The sequence below is a fragment of the Gossypium raimondii genome, chromosome 9 (genome assembly GCF_025698545.1).
Source record: "Gossypium raimondii isolate GPD5lz chromosome 9, ASM2569854v1, whole genome shotgun sequence".
NCBI classification, from domain to species: Eukaryota; Viridiplantae; Streptophyta; class Magnoliopsida; order Malvales; family Malvaceae; genus Gossypium; species Gossypium raimondii.
Window position 1 is genome coordinate 528,394 of NC_068573.1, and position 21,508 is coordinate 549,901.

The following is a 21,508-nucleotide window of genomic DNA, read 5'->3' on the forward strand; positions in this document are numbered from 1 at the left end:
GAATGATAGAGTGGTTCGACGACTTTCATATCACTTACACTCCACCCCTCCTTGAGGAAAACCCTGAAACCGCAACAAGCAGCACATTGTGAGGAAAGCATCAGCAGGTGATAATCAAAGATTATGAAGGAGGGTATTCGGTTTTAGGAAAAAGAGAAAGAAGAGAACAGAGTGAAGAGCATAACACTTTACCGGTAGTCAACAACACTTAAAGCACTGGAATGAAGAGGAGGAGAAGAGAAGAGAAGAGAAAAGAGAGGGTTCGGTAATAAGAGAAGAGGGGAAAGCAGAAATAAAAGTGGACAACCCGATAGGTACTTTCCAAAGTTGCTAAATTCGGTAGAAAGAAACAAAAATAACCCCAAAACCGATACTCTAATGCCTAAAGACCAATTTTCGGTAGGTGCTACCCTAAAAAGTCCTTCCTAAAGCTGAAACCTTTTTCCCCCTTTACCCGAATACTCAAAGCTAAAGTCCCCCAAATGGCACAACACCTCCCCTCTAATCAAATTCCTTGATTTTCTCCTAATATCTCTCCCATTATCCCACCAAAGTCTCCTCAACTCTCTCTATGACCAATTCAAACTCCATTTAGCAGTATTTTAGTCCAACTCCACCACCTACCCAGCTTAATCAGCAAAATAAATTCTCCATTGGGCAACTTAGGACTTGAACGTCAGACCTCATAGTTACACAACACGCCATATTGCCAGTAGACCACTAATTCTTTTTGTTTCATAAAACAAACACTATTAATTATAAGGCATATATACCAACACTCCCAAACACACTAAAATTACTTAACCACTAAAGCACACAAGTAGTTGTGTCAAAACATGCAAAAATTAAAAACTTAAATTTTTATGGCGTTTTAAGATATGTAAATTTCTATATGTACTAACATCATTTAGCTCATAAATCCTTTAAAAAAGTCATGATTCAATCCATTTACATACTTACCATTTCATTCCCTTTTTCTTACTCGTTGAACCATCTAGAATTACATCGGATACTTGGGACAACTCACACATAGTGTGGCTTTACATATAACTGCAACCTTTCCTTTATGTTAATGCTCACACAAGTTGTGAAATGGGCTTGCTCACACGAGCTGTGGGTCGGAATGTAAGCTACACGATGCTGCTTACACGAGCTGTGGAGAATCCACAACAAATGCAGGACCTCAGCCATCAATAGGACATTCAAGACAAGCACCCGAAACTTGAAATCCCTAATGACATGTCATTTGTATCCTAAGAATTCATAAGGTTCAACTAGGACTCGTTATCCGTCAATTTATCATATCATTGATACATTTGTAATCCAATTCATTTATATCACAACAACATAGTGAATAGTTAATTTAACTAACATTAAAACAATTACAGTTCATACGAACTTACCTCGATAGTTAGGGGCGTAGTAGCAATATCGAGCTAATCTAAAGTTTAAACTTTTCTTCGATTTAAGTCCGATTATGGTTTATCTTGGTCTAAATAAATAATTTAATTCAATTAAGTCCTTCTTAGAATTTAATTTAATCCATAATTCATATTTATGCAAAATTATGAAATTTCCCCTAGTACTTTGACTTTTCACAATTTAGTCCTTAAGCTCAAAACTTAAAATCTAACCATTTTAACTTAAATCCAAACTAACCCATGTTGTAGGGGACCTTAAAGAAACTCATAATTATAAAAAATTCACAACAAAACCCTAGGATTTATACCTTTAACAATTTAATCCCTATTTCTAAAATTCATTAAAAATCACTTAACAAAACATGTTTATTTCACAACAAAGATTAATAATATATCAATTAACAACAAAAAATATTCAAAAACATCCATAGCAAGTCCCTCAAACTTTAACAAATTTGCAAATTAATCCCCGAGCTAGCTAGATTAAGCTAAAACGGACTCAAAAACATAAAAATCATTAAAAACGGGACCGAAATCACATACCATGCAAGCACTTGAACTAGCTGAAACTTCAAATAACAAAAATAGCTTATTCTTCCCTTAATTTCGGTGGACAAAACCATTAGGGAAGATGATACCAAATTTTACCTTATTTTAGTTTAAGTTAATTTATTAAATTACCATTTTAACCTTAGTTATTAACTTTAAAATCAACTAAATCATGTCCATATTTGTCCACTAACATTAAGGATCGTATAATTACTAACTAGATCCTTTAGATTTTCTTTCCATAGTCATTTGACCCCTTTAACTAATAGAACTCAACCTTTACACCTTTTACGATTTAGTCCTTTTTACCTAATTAAGCATTTAAACATTAAAATTTCTTAACGAAATTTTAATATGACCTTAATATAATCCTGAAGACATTAAAATAATAATAAAATAATAACTCACTTTTCAGAATTGTTGCCCCGAAACCACTGTTTCTAACACCATTGAAAAAAGACTGTTACAACAAAACTCCAGTATCCAACCTGTACACCATGTTCCAAAGAACATGAACATATCATAAACAAAATTCCAGTATCCCTTCACCCATTGTAATCCTCGTTTCACCAATCCTATTCCCAACCAAACCCCTGGCCCCTCATCACACTATAACCATATCATGTATTATTTCATTTATTCATTTTGGTTCCTTGACATTTAGCTTCACATATAAACATATACTAACTTTTATTTATTTTCTTTTTGATACTTATGCACATGTAAATTCTTTTCTCTCCTATTTTACTAACATGATTATATATGTATATATTCATCATTAAATTTAGTATCCATACTTAGTAATCTTAATCATATTATATTTCATAAATGTATTTAATTATCATTTTGTTCATTTTTATTTTAACATTTATGACTTACTTCTATTTAATTGTAATTATTACAGTAGTTTAACTTAATTACATAACTCCTAAACTTCATTAATCATAATATACTTTCAAAGTAAAATATTATTTCATACTAAATTTAAATACTCAAACGCCTAAATTAAAGTAGCAAACATAAATTCAATTTAATACTTATCTATTTTTTTACTTGAAGTTAACATTTCTCTTAAAATTTCCTATGCTTTTTTTTTCATTTTTCCTCTAACTAATTTATTTTCATGGTAAAATTGATCTCATAACATTTCACAATGTGTAATTAAGCCAGGGTTTTGACGTATGAAACTCAAGAAAAATTCATGAATTTTTTTCCTTCTTCTTCTCTTCTTTTCTTTTCTTTTCTTTCTTTCGTTCTTCTTCTCTTTCTCCTTAGTTTGCTGCTGCCCCTCTCACTGAAAATATAAAAATCCTCTACATCCTTCTTCCCTTTTCTAATTTTTATCATTTCATTTTTATCTATCACTTATATAATATCGCATTTCCACCTTTAATCATTAACTTTTCCTTAATCTCTACACACATGATACTTTGGGATTGTATCTCATCATTCTTCTTCTAGATACTAATTAAAAATGGTAAAATTATACTTTGATAAAATGAAAAATTACACTTTAGCACCTATATTTTCTAATATGTTCAATTTGATCTCTAATTCAATTTTCCAACTTCATATGTGAAAACATATCCATGTCGCATCCTAAAAATATTTATTAAAATTTCCTCCCTCCTATAAAATGTTAAATTTGCATTTTAATCCTCTAACTTTCAAAATTTCTTAGATTAATCCTTACTAAATTTTATTATTCATACTTTCTCAATACTTAGTTCACCTTTAATATAATTTTCTTTCTTAAAACCAAGATTTAAGGTATTACATGAGGTAGAATGTAATACCCGAAAATTACTACTAAGAAGAAAGTAAGATAATATTTCGATATAGTAAAATAAGGAAATAAAGTGATAAAAGGGTAATTTTGAGTCATGTCAACATTGAGAAGTATATTATGACATATTAATTCAAGAAAAGATTAAATCGCAAAAGTGAGAAAAGTTTTGTTGCCCAAGGGTAAATACTCAAAATTTGAGGGGTTAAAGTACAAATAAGAAAAAGTTGAAGGACCAATAGTGAAAATAATAATCTAGAAACTAAGGAAAATGGATGAATTAGGACAATAGGTTAAGAATTATGAGGGACTAAATCGTAATTTTACCAAATTAAGTAATGACTCAAGGATGGAATTTTAAAATATCATAAAGGGCAAAATGGTCATTTAGAAGAGAGAGAAATCTAGAAGATAATGATGATGTTGGAGATATTTTAGATTAATTAAATAAATAAATATTAGTTTATTAATATTTTAATTTGATTTTTAAATGATATTTTATTATTTTATTATTTAGTATATATATGTGGAAAGAAAGATGAAAAGAAATCAACCCATCATCTTCCATGCATCCAACGTGAGGAGAAGAGAGAAAGAAGGAAAGTTTTGCTTTCTTTACAATTTGGTCCTTCCTCCAAAAACTTACCATTTTCACCTAGAAATCAAAAGAATTTCTATGTCCATCAAGAGAGAAAGATAACAAGGAGACTATGGGGAGCTAGAATATCAAGTTGGATTCAAGAAATTGAAGCTGGCGGAGAGACAAAATCAAGTTAAAGATTGAAATCAATAGGACAAGGTAAGAACATTGAAATTTCAATATATTTTTAAGTTTGATATTATTGAAATAGTATGGAAAAGATGTTATAGTAGAGTTTTATTATATAAAGTCTTATGTTCTTGATATATTAGTGAAGAGAAATAAGTAAAAGTGATGGGAAATATTATAGAGAAAGGGAATAAGGAAGTTATAAACTTAGTAATTAACATTTTGCACTAAAACAGTTTTGGACAGCAGCAGTAGGTTAACTTTGAAAAATCACCATAAATTTTGGAAATGAAATTAGAGGATGAAAAAATATTTAATTAAAGCTTACTGAGTCTAGTTTCTCATAGAAGAAACGGTGTAAGTAATGGAATTGTAAATAATGAGATATAATAGATTTTGTGAGATAAGGTCAGAATGATTTCTGGTTGCCCTGTTCTGAATTTGGAAAATCATAAAAAAATTGTAAAAAAATAATTATGGGTTATAATTTATATGTTTAAAATCCTTAAAGAGTATATTTTCAATAGAAATAAACATGGATATCATCCGAATTTTTTACAAGGAGATAATTAAGTTTTAGTGAAGAAGGGTCGGAACTGTCAGACAGCAGAATAGAGGTGACTTTAAAGAATAAACTGTACTTATTGGTTAAACCAAATATTCTGAAAATTTTATGATAAGAAGATATGTGAGTCTAGTTTCAGAGAAAATTAATGGATCTCAATTTGGAGTTCTTTAGCTCAAGATATAAATAATTTAGTGACTATGACTCAAGTGGACAACTTTGAATGAATATATAAATAAATGGTGAAATTGTAGATAATGTTACATATAAGCATGTTATATACATTAAGGATGTGTAATGGAGAGGAGGAGGAGGAAAATATATGATTATTCAACTAGCTTGAGTTTTCATTAAAATGACCAATTTACATGTTTTAGGTTCAGGGACTAAATTGAACAAATGTGAAACTTTAAGGGTAAATTTGTAAAAATGTCAAAAAGTGACCAAATTGCATGAAATGAATTTTTTATTATTTAAATTAGTAAATTGAATGAAATATTAATTTAGATCAAGATTGGGTGGAAATTCGAGAAAAATGGAATTTTTCCAAAATGTCCCTAAATTTTGCTATTTCTGCAATTTAGCTTGGTAAGTTCGTATGAACTATATTTTGTATAATTTTAATAGAAGTGAATGCTATTTGGTAATGAATATTATATATATGTGTGTTTTATTATTGGAATTGAATTATTATTGGTAATAGGTATAATTATTAGATGTTTTGAAATGATTATCGGAAGCTCGATTGAGTTGGAAGCTTGTTGGAGATATGTCACATTATCCATTGGTTCTATTGGTAATTTTGGATGATTTGATTCTTGTTATAATGACTTGTATAAGTTAAATTGGTTAATGTTAGCTCATAAATGTTTTGATTTTGATTGGTTATAAATATGAACGCTTGATGAAATGAAATGTCTGAAAATTAATTTGTAAACTCTGGTAATGCTCTATAACCATATTCTGGAGAAGGATACAGGTTAGGGGTGTTACATAGAAGCCCATAATATTTAAGATACTCATGATGAAATCTCGACTCAGCACTTAGTATAACGTCAAATTTTAAATTCAATGAGACAAAGTGCATCATCAATATGTGATTAAATTTCATTATTCATACTTTCTCAATACTTAGGGCCAGTTTGACATTGCTTTTCAGAAACACTTTTGGAACAAAAAACACTTTTAAGATAAAAGCATTACTAAACAAGATGCTTTTGAGCTTTTCAAAAGCGAATTTAGGACAAAAATGTTTTGCAAAAGAATTTTCCAGTCAAAAGCAAAAGCAAAAAAATTTTAGCTTTCTCAAAAGTGCTTTTGGGAAATAATGTTAAATGACCCTTAGTTCACCTTTAAAATACTTTTCCTTTCTTAAAAACCAAAACTTAAGGTATTAAATGAGGTAGGAGACCATAATATTTAAAACACCCATGAAGAAAACTCGACTCAACATTTGATAGAACGTCAAGTCTTGAATTCAATGAGACAAAGTGCATCATCAGTATATGATGCTAGCACTAAAAGGTAATATATGATATATCATCCTAAAGTAAAAATTGTTAAGTACCTCTAATGATAAGGAAATGAAGAGAGTATAATACTCTTAGTAGACCCATAACATTAATGTTTTAAAATGTTGTAATTAAGAAAGCACTCTTGATTATTCTACCTATGTAAGTGGAAATATAATTGCTTCTAAGAGCTCAAATGTTACACTCTAACAACACTTATAAAAAGATGTTACTGAGCCATAGTAATATCTATACATTAATTGACATTGAAATTATTGTGTAAGATGTATTCATTAATCAAACAAAGCATAGTCTATCATACAATCTCGATTAATTTTATTGTGTTCTTGATAAGTGAAAGTTCAATCGAAAAACACCTTTATCTACACAATCCATTTAAAAATTATCAAAATCTAGAATATTTTAAAAATTTGGCCACAATATATTTTAAAATATTTGTAAGTGGTCAAGTTACATGACTTAATTAATAACAAAATGTCATCATTATTTAGTAAATACTATTAAATAATTATATTTATAGATAAAATATGTAGCTATCCATATAAACAGTTATCTCTATCAGAAGAGACAAGAATTCTTAGTAAAAATTCATTTGTATGATATATTAAAAAAATATGGTTTAAAGATAAATTTGACCATTAACATTTACATATTTTGTCAAAAAGATTAATTGTATTTTTGAGTCTTTTTGACAATCAACATTTATTCTTTTTGTTTAAACTACCTTTTAATAAATTTGATGGAAGTACCATTAAAAAGTTAACGGGATGAAATGGAATTTCATATATAAAATATGTTTAATAAGATGTAATTTATTTCTTAGTACTCAATAAATAATTACATGTAATAAATAATAAATAAATAAACCATACATAAAATAAAAGAAATAACTCCTAATTTTTAAAAAAACTTAATTATTTAAAATTCCAAAATAAATACATTTGTTTATTAAAAATTCAAAAGATAATTAATAAATCAAACCCCAAATATTGAATGTGTGCATCTTCATTTTAAAAACCTTTCTTAATAATTTTAAGAGTTAATTTTATAACTTCATGAATTATATATTTATTTTATCATTTATAATATTTTATTGAGTTAACTAAATAATAAATTATATCTCATTAAAAATATTCCTCAAATTTATTATCAAAAGAAATTTTCTTAATAATTTTAAGAGTTAATTTTCTAACTTCATGAATTATATATTTATTTTATTATTTATAATATTTTATTGAGTTAACTAAATAATAAATTATATCTCATTAAAAATATTCCTCAAATTTATTATCGAAAGAAATTTTGAGAGAAGAAAATAGTAGATAGTGATTAGTCATTGAGATTGAATTGCAAGTAAAAGGTAACTATTTTTGGAAAGCGTTAATGGGTTATCTAACAAGTTGTAATAGTTGACCTATTAACTGGCTACAATAGTTGATATACATCTTGTAAGTTACTTATAAAATAAAATATTGGATAACTCTCTTGTATATAATGTTAGAATTTTTACTGTAAATGGCAAAGGATTTGTTCTAGATTTTTAAGTAAGATTGATCATAGACTATAAGTTGTAGCGATGTCGTACACAAGGCAAGGAGAAATATGAAGTCGCTTTGGGCGAGAAAAAGAAAACTACTATGATCAACCAAAAGCTACAACAATGCAAGAGATATCATCTCGACTCCCCCTGGCTAATGCTTCTTTGATCAGTACTTGGGATGCTTCTTGTGCATCATCATACTCTCTAATTTCATCAAAAGCTTCCTCATTTGACATTACCTGCATGCATGCATGCCATACTGTATAACCAATATTTATCATCATCCAATGCAAAACCAAAAAAAAAAAAAGAAGCTGATATCATAATCATACCTTCCAAAGCCCATCACTAGCCAAAATGATGAACTCAACAGTATTCGGTTCAATGATTTCAATCCTCACATCGGGTTCTGAAGTGATATGTTCCTTCAATTTTCCATCTCCAAAGGCCCTTGTCATAGCCAACTGCCCATCCACTCGAGGAACATTCCCTTGACATCCATATATATATATATATTACACATCAATCACATTAATTTATATTTCATTTATGACCCAACTACATTACCTGGCTTTTTTGACACAAATCCTCCTCTACTTTCAACTACTTGTTTCTCCTTATTCGGCTCATGATCTATTGTTACTTGTTTCACCCCATCTCCGCCACATAATATAGCCCGAGAATCACCAACATTAGCCACCATTAGCTTCTTTCTATCTATTAATATCGCTGTAACAGCAGTGGAACCACCTCTTGAACCAGCAACATCTTCCAATATCTCATCATCCATTTCTTTATACGCTCTTTTGATCGCTCCTTCCGGGTTTCTCCAGAAATCAGACTATCAATGACACATCATCATAATTAATCAGGGAAAGAAAAAGGGTCGATTACCCAACAACATAATTACCTGGCTCAACATCTTGTCAAAGAGATGACCCTGCAAATATTTGGCAACATCACGACCTGAATGACCATCGAAAATTGCATAAAGTCGTATATCATGCCCGTTGATTCTCCTACTTTCTACAACAACATAATCTTCCATTCCATGATCCATTTTTCCTTTAACCAAATCATAACCATGGGTCACCTGTGGAATCTCCGTTCTATCTTCTTCTTCTTCTTCTCTCAAGTAATGAGATTCATCCTGCAATTATAATTAAAATTACATAAATACTGTAAAATTAGAGGTTAACGTGATAAAGGGAAAGAAGGTGGACATATTAGTACCTTACTGTTGTTGTGGGAGGCTGCAGCTGCGTCTTCTGTTGCCTTCGATCTCTTCTTCTATACATTCAACAACTTGAAATTGGTCAAAATGGTAACCAAAAAGACACGACGTGAACTCAAAAGGTTCAAAACGCTTGTTTTCATTTTGCACAATTTGATTAAGGCTATAATGTTCTTTTTGTTCAATGATGCTTATAAAATCAAAGTGCAGCATTTTCAGTCCAACAGATTCTTAAGTATATATAATTTAGAGAGGCACATATACCTTCATCTCGCCTAAGACTTGGTCTTCCGGAAAATATCTCACACTCTGCAATAAAAATTTCCAAAACATGATTAGATGAGCACATGAACATGTTACTTAAAGGTCACTTCAGTCTTAAGTAATTTCAACCCACCTGAAATAACATTAAACTAAAACAAAACATAGCTAGAATAAATGAAACGTATTACCTTCATTTGGTTGCTTCAGTTGAATGAAAGGTCACTTACTCTACGTCTGTGGGTTAATTCAAAGTTATATAAGCCAGACAGAAAGTAGAGAGAATAATCCATGTGTCTGAAGATTGAGAGGGTGATAAAGCATTACACAGATACGTGGAACTTGTAATTAAGGTTGTAGAAGTGATGTGACACTGCCACCACCGCTTCTCTATAATCTGTAACACCCATGTGGAACACCACGTATCATAGTTATTATTGTTTTTAACTTCCTGTCTCATGCCATATAATAGGATTTCTTTTACAAAGTATTTCCTTTTTCTCTATAAGAAAATTGCCAACCAATATTATAAGAAAATAAAGAGTTGCATTTCTCAATCCCTTAAAATAATTACCTAAAATTTATTAAATAGTAATATTGTTATGTATTTATGATCATCAATTCGAGAATTAGATAAGGTTTGGATTGCCTATTCTCGAATTGGTTAGACCCTACTAAATGAATGTGTACAAGCCTTACAGTGAGAAGTCAGCAAGGGGAGCTCACGGTTTCGGCTAGCACATGTCAGGGGGTGCTCACAAAAGGAGCTCACGGTCTTAGCTCGCATATACCTAACGGGTTCGCATATGGGGGCCACAAAGTCCAACAGGCAGCCTAAGATAATACACGTGTTCAGCATGCATAAAGTCTACTAAGAGCATCAATTCCATGAGCAGTAACTATGTATATAAACATTCAATTGTCCCTTTTAATGAGACACAAAGGAAAATTACGCAGCAATTGGTGCGGTGAGCATGGATAGATTTTCGACCAGCAAATTTCTTTCAGTTTGAGAAAAAAAATTTCACAAAAATTACGATGGCTCACCCAAATGACAATTTCCCCTTCAATCTTTCATCTGGACAGGCTGGAGCCTTAGGTTCCGGTGGTCAACCTGACGAGGCAGACTTGTTTATTAGCTAGTTTGCTGATCGACCAAAGAACTTTAGCAGTGCGACTTATCAGGGAGTTTCTAGTCCGTTGGACTTGAACATATCCTCTGGTCACGGGCTACCTCTCCCTTCTAACCAGGAAACATCACTACAACAGTTTCTTACTCTTCAGGAGCAGATGAAGTTAATGAGAGAACAAATGAATGCATAAGATGCACGGTTCAAGCAACAACAAACTTTTCGAAAAGAGTTACTAAAGCAAAATGATGAGTTAATTAGGAATGTACATTCTGGAAATTTTGATTTCCACAATAATGTGAATACGCAGGACGAATGTCCAGGCATGCATGCGAGAAAATGATAGAACGAGATGGACGAGTTGCGATGAGACATGAGAGTATTACACCTCGAGTCTTAGGACATGGATTGACTTTTCTGTTCTAATAATTCATTGGCCCTGAGATAGCAGTAGTGAACTTGCCACGTAATTTTAAGGTCCTAAAGGACATGTTCAAAGGAAGGAGAGACCTACGATCCCACCTGATGTATTACAAAGAATATATGAACATGCTAGGAGCATTGGATTCAGAAAAATGCAAGGCTTTTTCCACGGCACTTAAAGGAAGTGCGAAGGATTAGTACTTGTCCCTTCATTAGGGCTCAGTTCAAAGTTTTTCCCAGTTGGGTCAAATGTTCATCGGAAGATTCAAGGCCCATAGGGCGATCATGAGTACACCTATGGGGTTGATGTCCGTGAAATAGAGAGAAGACGAGCCTCTCCAAGACTACGTGAAGTGGTTTCATACAACAACTTTGAACACGAAGAACTTAGAAGATCAGTGGGCTATCGATGCTTTCATTATGGAGGTACAAGATAACCATGTGCAGTACTCATTTATTGATAACATGCCCCAGAGTTTGGCAGACCTATATGAACAAGCCCATAAGTTCACAGAGGTAAATGAGATTAAAAGGGCGTCGTGTCGTACATTTCAAAGGAAAGATAGGTAGTTCAAGAACCGTGAGGGAGCTCGCAGTAGGCAGGGCCCCCTAACCAGTTGTCGCAAGCACGAGGTGATAGGTAGCAGAGAGCACAATTGCAAGGTGATTCTCCCAAGGCTCCTTAGAGGTCTCAACTAGAACATACTAGATATGTTCGAAGTTTACAATCCTTTGAATGCTACCCATACTTACATCCTGAACCAGGTGAAGAGCCTCGGTATCCTACTCAAACCATCTTCGATGAGGCATAGCACAGAAAGGTCAAATTCAAGAGACAAATGTGCTTTCCATAATGACTTTGGGCACAAGACTGAAGATTGTTTCACTTTGAAGGATGTTATCGAAGAGGTAGTGCAAAATGGTAAACTCGTTGAATTTGTTGATCAAGGTACTCCCAAGTAGGGTTAGGGTTCGCATGGTGATCCTAAGGGTAAATAGAAGGTCAAAAGTACCATCCATGTGATTGTAGGTATAGATGAAGACTGGGTAGGTTCTAATGCAAAAAGAAAGGCTCACATGAGAAGTGTGATGTTTGTTAGTGCCCCTAAAAGGTCATGTCATCAAGGAAGATGGAGTGTTGAATTTGGTAATGATAATGAAGAGTTAGTCTGCAACAAAGAGGGAAATGATCCGATGGTTGTTTCTGTGATGATTGCAGGTTTTGAGGTTAAAAGGATACTAGTATATAGTGGGAGCGCAGTGGAGGTGCTATCTTGGGAAGCATATCAAAAAATAGGGTTAAAAGAGTAAGTTTAGTCCAAAGCGAGCCAACTGTATGGCTTTGCGAACCATCTAGTCAAGGTGAAGGGCTCTATCAACTTTTCAGTCACCTTGCTGGATGGCGAACATATGACTACAGAGTATGTTCTGTTTTTTATTGTGGATCATCCCATTGCGTACAATGTCATCTTTGGGCGCCCAACAATGAGGATGGCAAAAATGGTAGTTGCAACGTTTTGTATGAAGATTAAGTTACCAACAAGGATAGGGGTAGGGATCGTACCAACAAGGATAGGGGTAGGGTTCTTGCGATCGAATCAACGCATTACGAGGCAATGTCATATGTTATCTATTAAACAATCGTGACTTGGACAGTTTGAATGTGAGGGATAAAGAGAGAAATAAGAAGCCCGAATTAGTAGAGCACACCAAGACTTTATAGCTATTCTGTGACAATGAAGAAATGACTGTAAAGATTTCATCGGCGTTAGCAACTGAAGAAAAGAGCATGTTGGTCCGGTGTTTGAAAGTGAACTCAGATGTTTTTACTTGGTTAGTAGCGGATATGCCAAGCGTGGACCTACAGGTGATCGTTCACAAGTTGAATGTACTCCTAGAGGGAAAAATGGTTAAGCAGAAAAGGAGGAAGTTTGCTCTACAAGTGGTGGAAGCCGTGAGACAGGAGGTAGCTAAACTGTTATCGGTGGGCTTTATTAGGGAAGTTGAGTATCCAGATTGGGTCTCGAATGTGGTTATGGTGAAGAAAGTAAACGACAAATGGAGAATGTGTATTGACTTCACCAACCTCAACAATGCGTGTCCTAAAGGTAGTTTTCCTTTGCCTTCGATTGATCGTTTGGCTGATGCCTCTGTAGGTCACAAGTTCATGAGCTTCATAGATGCCTTTTTGGGTTATAACTAGATTTTGTTGGATCATGATGACCAAGGAAAAACAACTTTCATCATCGAGGAAGAACTTTTCTACTACCAAGTCATGCCTTTTGGTCTCAAGAACGCGAGAGCAACCTACCAGATTTTGGTAAACAGGATTTTCAGAGAGCAAATAAGATGCAGACTTGAGGTTTATGTAGATGATATGCTAGTGAAATGTGGAAATATGGAGGAACATGTGCGGAACTTATCGAAGGCGTTGGTAGTTTTAAGGGCCCACAACATAAAGTTGAATATTGAGAAGTGTGCTTTCAGTGTGCGGGTTGGTAGATTCTTGAGTTTCATTATCTCAAAAAGGGGAATAAAGGTGAACCCGAAGAAGATCCGTGCTATCTTAGAAATGACTCCTCCACAAACAATAAAGGACATCCAAAGTCTCACATGTAGGGTAGTAGCACTCAACATGTAACGCCCCTAACCCGTAACCGTCACTAGATTTGGGTTACGAGGTATTAACGAACCAAAACTTAAATTCGAATAATCATAGATATATGTATGTTCAACCTACTAAAACAACCTAATATTAAATATAAAAAAATGTAATATCAATTTATTACGAGTCATTTCATATCATGTATCGAACATATATCTAATCATATAATTAATAATTAAAAGTTTATCCGAATATTTCAAACACCACTATCGGTCATATCACATTTCGCCTATTCGACTAATAAATCTATTAGTAACAACAAAGACCAATTATGTATATAAAACTCACATTTAAAATTTACTCATTTTACTCGTAGTCATTATATTTTAATATATGTACCTATACCAACCTTATAATTACCAACATTTATAACCATTGGGCGAACATTCCATAAGCATTTATATGATTTCATAGTATATTCGCATATTAATATTCAATTACACAAACTGTTAATCAAGTTGTATATAAAAATTTTTTGTTCATCAAACAAATAAAGTTACTATTCATATAGTCAATTTTTTAAAACTTTAGCGAATATATTTTTATTTTTAACTAATGTCAAATTTAACAATATTCAACATTTTCATACCAAACATACCAACACCAAATCCTATATATATATATATATATATATATATATATTAGTATTATTTACTCCCCAATTGATCAAAGATAATTTATAAGGCCAATTCTATAAACAAGATTCATTATGCAAATAACCAATTTCAACTATCCTATAATCATAGTAACTCAATATACAACCTTCACATAGTAAATGATAATCCAAATTTCAATCTCAATTGCCAAATATAAAGACATTAAATTAGCATCTCAACCATTTACGAAACATAGCCATATCATCAACCATAATATTTAATCAAAACATGAAACCATTCATAACAAAATAAACAAGCCATTTTCGTATGGCTTATTATATATACACACTTCATTCAAAATATATATATATTCAAAAGATAGTATAGCTTATACATGCCATAGATTTTATATTTAACTTTTATAATTATCGATGAACGGACGATAGTGTGATTGACTTTACTGACGATTCCCGAGCCCGTAACTAGCTTTCAAAATCTATAAAACCGAAGAAAACATACATACACCATAAGCTATCATAGCTTAGTAAGTCATAATCAAATAGACAATTCAATAATGTTAATAGTTCAATAACAAAACCGAATAATGCAATCATATTCATATATATATAAATGCATATAATTCACAATTATAATATCACCTATATTTACCATTTGGCCGAATATAGGCCTTTATGTACTAGTATACTTTCATTTACTCCATATACCATTTTTTTTTCACAATCGAAGAAACCAACCTACCTTGATATCATGCATTATTCAACCATTTCATACTTGATCTATCATGTACTAAATAATTGTTCGAGACCATAATAAAGTTGCACAATTTGTGCTCTTTCTCAACTAACCCAAATTGCTCTCTATATCGCACACTTAGTGCCCATTAATCAACATCTCCATTTTAATTTCGCACACTCAGTGCCCTTTTATTCAACCTCGTCATTTTAGTTTCGCACACTTAGTGCCGTTTATATAACTATAGCTATCCCATACTCGCACACTTAGTGCTAAATATTGATAAATCACATTCATGTCTATTTCTACTTTCCGACAATAATACATTCAACTATATATATATACTTTCATTTCAACATATATAATTAATATTTATTCAAAAATTATGACACCTATTCGATTATAAACTTACCTCGGATAGCGATAAACCGGAATGAATCGATTAATCGACGACTTTATTTTTCCCCCGATCCAAGTCCGATTTCTTTAATTCTTGATCTAAACACATTCAAATTTAACTCATTCAAACATAATTTCATTTAATTTCATCCAAAAACACATAAATGGGTGATTTACCATTTTGCCCTAAATATTTAACATTTTTATAATTTAGTCCAAATTGCACAAAACACAAAATATTTCAAATTAATCACAATGTAGTTTGGTCGAATATTCCCTAGCCCCATATAGGTCCTTGCATGTCATTTATTTCACATTTTAGTCCCTCAATTTAATATTTCTTACAATTTAACTCAAAATAATCAAATTCATCAAAAATTCAAAAACAAACATTATAATCTATCACATATATTTTATTTTCTACTATCAACCAACAAAAATCACAAACTATCATCAATAGTACTTCACAAAATCATCATAAATTCCAAAAATTAAAGTATGGGTTTTGAAGAACACGAAGTAACGATCTCAAAAATGTAAAAATTATCAAAAACCGATTAAAAAAATTACCTCAATCAAGCTCAACCTAGGCCAAATATAACAAAGCTTCAACTCTTTCTTTTTCTTTTAACATTCGATGATGGGTGGATGAACAATCCACTCACATTTTCATTTGTTTTATTATAATATATACATTATAATTCATTTACCAATTAACCATTAATAATAATAATTTCTAACTTATATGCTAAGGTCATTCTTGTCAAATACCTCCCACTAGCTTTAATAATGGTCTATTTGCCACATAAAGCCTTTAAATTAAAAGAACAACTATTATTTGGCCCTATTGAATTTAACCCTTAAATTTCCATTTTTACGCAATTAAATCCTTTCATTTAATCGGACACTTAAACGATAAAATTAAAACATGAAAATTTCACATAAGCAAATTCAAACATAATAGACATAGAAAATAATATTAAAATATTTTTCTAATTCGGATTTGTGGTCCCGAAACCACTGTCCGACTAGGGTTTAGACCGGGCTGTTACACAACAGGTCCATATCCAGAATGGCAGATAAATGCCTCACTTTCTTCAAGGCATTGAGAACCTCCTTTTCATGGACTAAAGAGTGTCAAACAACTTTTGAAGAACTAAAATTGTACCTTACCTCCCCACCGCTTTTAAAGTCGCTGCAGGTGGGAGAAACCCTTTATTTGTATCTGGCTACCTCGAAGGAGATAGTTGCGGTAGTATTCGTTAGAGCAGAGGGTGCTCACCAATTTCCAGTGTACTACATCAGCAAAGTACTCCAGAACAGTGAATTGAGGTACTCAAAGATAGAAAAATGTATCTTTGCTTCGATTATTGCAGCTCGCTAACTACGTCCGTACTTCCAAACTCATTCGATTGTCGTCATGACTAATCAACCTATAAAGGAAGTATTGTCCAAAGTCGATACCTCAGGAAGGGTGACAAATGGAGCATTGAATTGGCTGAATTTGGAGTGGAGTTCGCCCCGAGAACAAGAAATGGGTAGGTATTAGCTGACTTCATGGTTGAGTGTTCTTTCGAGAAGCCTGTTGGCCTAGCAAGTAATACAACTTATAACTTGAAATACTGGATAATGAACATTTTATGAAGTTAAATGTGTATGTTATTTACAATTTCGTGTGAATATTGGCAAACACTAGTAATTCAATTCGTTATTTAATTTATATAATGATACATAATGAGTTTTTACTTTATTCTAAGATCTCTTTTCCACTTCTTGTATGCAACCTAGTAGTTAACCCACCTTAGGAAGGTGTACATACAGCTGATAACTTGAAAAGCTAGTTAGTTTATGTTGACGGCTCTGCAGCCAAGGCGGGGTCGGGAGCAGGGGTACTCTTGATCGATCCTAGTGGCAATGAGTGGCAGTATGGACTATCTTTTGAGTTCCAAATGTCCAACAACATCGCAGAGTATGAAGTTTCAATATCGGGATTGCAGCTAGCACGCCAACTAAGAGTGATGGATCTTGTCATCCATACAGACTCACAATTGGTGGCGAAGCAAATGAATGGTGAGTACGAGGTAAAAGAGGCAATGTTGAAGAAATATCATTCAGTTGCAGCTCAATTGCTCATAGGATTTGATAAAGCACAAATAAAGCAACTCCCAAGGAGTGATAACACGCGCGCAGACACTATCCATATTAGCTTCCTCTGTTGTTATTGAGCAAAGAGGGAAAATCCTGTTCCAGTATAGGGATGCCCATATCCTCCCACATCCTTTAGCACACTCGAACTACACATAACCTCTTACCACTCGTAAATAGGAAGATAAACATATTTTAGCACACTCGAACCCACATTCTCCTACTTTGGCTACTATGCTGATACTAATTAAGTTAAGACTCAATCGACACTTTTTAAAAAATATTAGACATTATTAAAATATTATAAAAATTTTTATAAAATTATAAAAGGACTTATAAAAAAGATTATATAAATGATTAAAAAGTATTAAATATCATTAAAAACTAAATTTTTATTGCCCTTTCAAAATTTTATAATTTTTTTTATCATTTTAATGATTTATATATGATTTTATATAATTTCTAAAAATAATTAAGTCTATATCTATCACACTAGTCATCTCATTTTCAGTTTTTTCATGTCAATTGTCTCATTAATTATCACATCATCACTTAATAGCTCGATAGGTGTTTTGACAAAAATTGTATTTTAGAAGCTAAATTAGCTTCTAATTTTTTATTAAAGTTGAATTAAAATTGTAATTATTATAAAAGAGATATTTTTTAATATTTAAGAAAAAACTATTAAATGGCACCACTTATTAATATTTATTTTCCTCGTGTGAGTTTCTTTGGTAAGTAGAAATAATGGCAATCTTATCTGCATCCATCGGAAATACCAAAATCCCATTTAACGTCTCTGAGAGATATTGTAACTGCAGCTTTCAAGTCACATGGACAATGGTGCTTGGGTGATGTAACACACACTACACTTCACCTGCCAAATGTTGAAAATTTCAAGGCCCTCTACATTGCAATGAAAATGATATAAAGAGTTGCAGACTGGTGAATCTGTCGTATCAATATCAGCTTTGCGCCTAGCGAGTTGGAAGCATAGCCCTTCTTTCCGTGCCTTCAAAATGGAACTACCCATAAAAGCACTGGATTGTAGAGATACCGAAATCCATTACACAATAAAAGCCTTGAACCTTTCCTACTGGTTATCTCGGCGGGTTGATGACTTCAAGTGGTTTTTGTGGAAAGAGGCAACTGCTAGTAAATGCATTTTAAAAAATGTGAATTGTGAAGCTAGACCTGGTGAAATCTTGGCAATTGCCGGTCCGAGTGGAGCTGGCAAGACAACATTGCTGGAAGTGCTAGCAGGGATTATCCCACTGAGTAGACTTTCCGGTAATGTTCTTGTAAATAACGAAGCAATGGATCCCGGACACTTCCGAAGGGTATCAGGTTATGTCACACAAGACCAACTTCTCTTCCCGCTTCTAACAGTCGAAGAAACACTCATGTATAGCGCTCGTCTCAGGATGCATGATGGGCAGCAGCACAACAAGGCTGCTGTCAGAGTAAAAGAGTTACTTAAGGAACTTGGACTAGAGGAAGTTGCCAATGTTAGAATTGGCGGGGAATCTAATCGTGGTATTTCAGGTGGACAGAAACGTAGAGTATCAATCGGGGTCGACCTAGTTCATGATCCGACTGTTCTTTTGATTGATGAACCAACATCAGGGTTGGACTCTGCATCTGCCTTTCATGTAGTATCGTTGTTGAAATCTATGGCTACTAAACAAGGCAAAACAATTGTTTTAACTGTCCATCAACCTGGTTTCCGAATTCTCGAGCTGTTTGATCGAATTTTGTTGTTATCAAATGGAACCGTTATTCATCATGGGACCTTGCATCTCCTCGAACAACGTCTCCAATTTGCAGGTCATTCCATTCCTTGCCATGTTAATGTTTTGGAGTTTGCCATTGAAGTGACACAAGACTTGGTTGTAAGCACCGAAGAAAGTGAAGACTGTGAAGATATTAGAAGAAATCTTCAACTCAGTAATGTCAAAGAAAACAATATCTGTTATGCCAATCCACTGTTCATGGAGGTTCTGATATTATGTCAGAGATTTTCTAATAACATATATAGGACAAAACAGCTTTTCATAGCAAGAACAATACAAGCTCTAGCTGCTGGGATTGTGCTTGGCACAATATTTATGAATGCAGGTAATGATTCTATGAGATCTAAGCTACAAACTCAAATTGGGTTTTTCGCCTTCAGTCTCACCTTCTTGCTCTCATCCACAACGGAAGGCTTACCAATTTATCTACAAGAGAGAAGAATTTTAATGAAAGAAACCTCAAGGGGAGCTTATAGAGTCTCTTCTTATGTCATATCAAACACAATGGTATTCATGCCTTTCCTGTTATTTGTGGCTCTGCTGTACACCTTCCCTGTATACTGGCTAGTAGGATTGAGGAGGGAAATCAATGCTTTTCTCTACTTCTCATTGGTGGTCTGGTTAGTGGTTCTAATGTCAAATTCATTTGTAGCATGTTTTAGTGCACTTGTTCCAAATTTCATCATGGGAACATCTTTGATCGCCGGCCTCGTAGGATCCTTTTTTCTATTTTCAGGCTATTTCATATCAAAAGAAGATATACCCAAGTATTGGATTTTCATGCACTACTTGAGTTTGTTCAAGTATCCCTTTGAGTGTTTTATGTTAAATGAGTATGGAGGAGAGAAGGGTCAAAAGAGATGCTTGAAGATTGTAGAAGGGCAGTGTTATCTCAATGGTGAAGGGTTTTTGAAGCAGCAAGGTCTCAATGAGTCACAGAAATGGAGTAACATTGTTGTCATGTTGAGTTTCATTGTTGGGTACAGGTTTTTAAGCATTTTGCTTTTGAGTTACAGGTCCTGTAGAACAAAATGTTGACTAGCTGCTTCTGTCCTGCTTTTCTATTTCACATTATACAAACCCTTTTATCATAATTACCATTAGTTTCATTATGCATACTTGAGTTTAGCTCTTTAAAAGTGCAATAAATGAACAGGACTCACTCAATCCAAGCAGTTGAAATTTCCTATATCAGTTGGTCATAGTTCTATAGTATTAGCTAATAGTGAGAGAGGATGATGGCAGGGTGCAGCAGAAAGGGGTGATTATTGCAGGAGAAACCTGTGGGGAAAGAACAATTCTCATGCTGATGTGTTATAAAAAATTGGTGACAATGCAAAAGATATAGTATCAGTGTTGTGTAGGAGAATAGTTGTAGGGCATTATGTGGCAACTATCTTTTTATTCCAATTACATGTGATACGTAGTTAGCAATACTGCATAAAGTGATCAACAACTTGATGTTTTATAGTTGATTTATGGGTTTTATCCATGTATTATGCGAAGAGATCATGCAGTATTTTTTCTCAAGGTCCATACTACCATTCTACTTTTGGTTTCATTACGTGTATTCTTGAGTCAAGTTAGATTTAAGTATGATATTAATACATTTTATACTTATTAAAGCTCGATTCGAAATATGGGTTCAAAATTTTTCCCAAACCTATCCATATTTATAAACAGAGGCTCATATTATTTTTTTTAAATTTTAAAATATATGTTTATATTTATTATAGTTTTATATATATATATATATATCCATCTTTAACTTTTTTAATTTTACATTATATTATTATAGATTTAATTTTTATGTTATAAATTGTATTGTATATAAAAATAACATAACAAACTTGGAAAACGAGCTGGGTTAGACTGGGCCAAGCTTGAACCTTGAATTTTCAAGGCCCGAGCCCGAGTCATATTTTAAACTAGTCTATTTTTTTTTTG

General features: G+C 32.8%; 2 protein-coding genes across 3 annotated transcripts; one reads left to right on the top strand and one right to left on the bottom strand.

Annotated features, from left to right (window-relative positions):
- Positions 1–8,008: 8,008 nt before the first annotated feature.
- On the bottom strand, positions 8,009–9,920 carry LOC105798022 (probable protein phosphatase 2C 28). 2 transcript variants are annotated; one of them, XM_012627893.2, is made up of 7 exons: positions 9,849–9,917; positions 9,661–9,705; positions 9,396–9,452; positions 9,073–9,312; positions 8,730–9,003; positions 8,495–8,652; positions 8,009–8,401 (listed from the first exon to the last, which is right to left on the bottom strand). In XM_012627893.2, exons 1-7 carry the CDS (start codon positions 9,852–9,854, stop codon positions 8,264–8,266), a joined length of 918 nt encoding a protein of 305 aa, XP_012483347.1. In that variant the 5' UTR covers positions 9,855–9,917; the 3' UTR covers positions 8,009–8,263. The 2 variants fall into 2 exon arrangements, with proteins under 2 accessions (XP_012483347.1, XP_012483348.1); XM_012627894.2 differs by having other exon boundaries at positions 8,226–8,421; positions 9,849–9,920.
- An 8,677-nt stretch (positions 9,921–18,597) lies between these two features.
- On the top strand, positions 18,598–20,707 carry LOC105798023 (ABC transporter G family member 10). The gene has a single exon (XM_012627895.2). It carries the CDS (start codon positions 18,788–18,790, stop codon positions 20,597–20,599), a length of 1,812 nt encoding a protein of 603 aa, XP_012483349.1. The 5' UTR covers positions 18,598–18,787; the 3' UTR covers positions 20,600–20,707.
- The last annotated feature ends 801 nt before the right edge of the window (positions 20,708–21,508 follow it).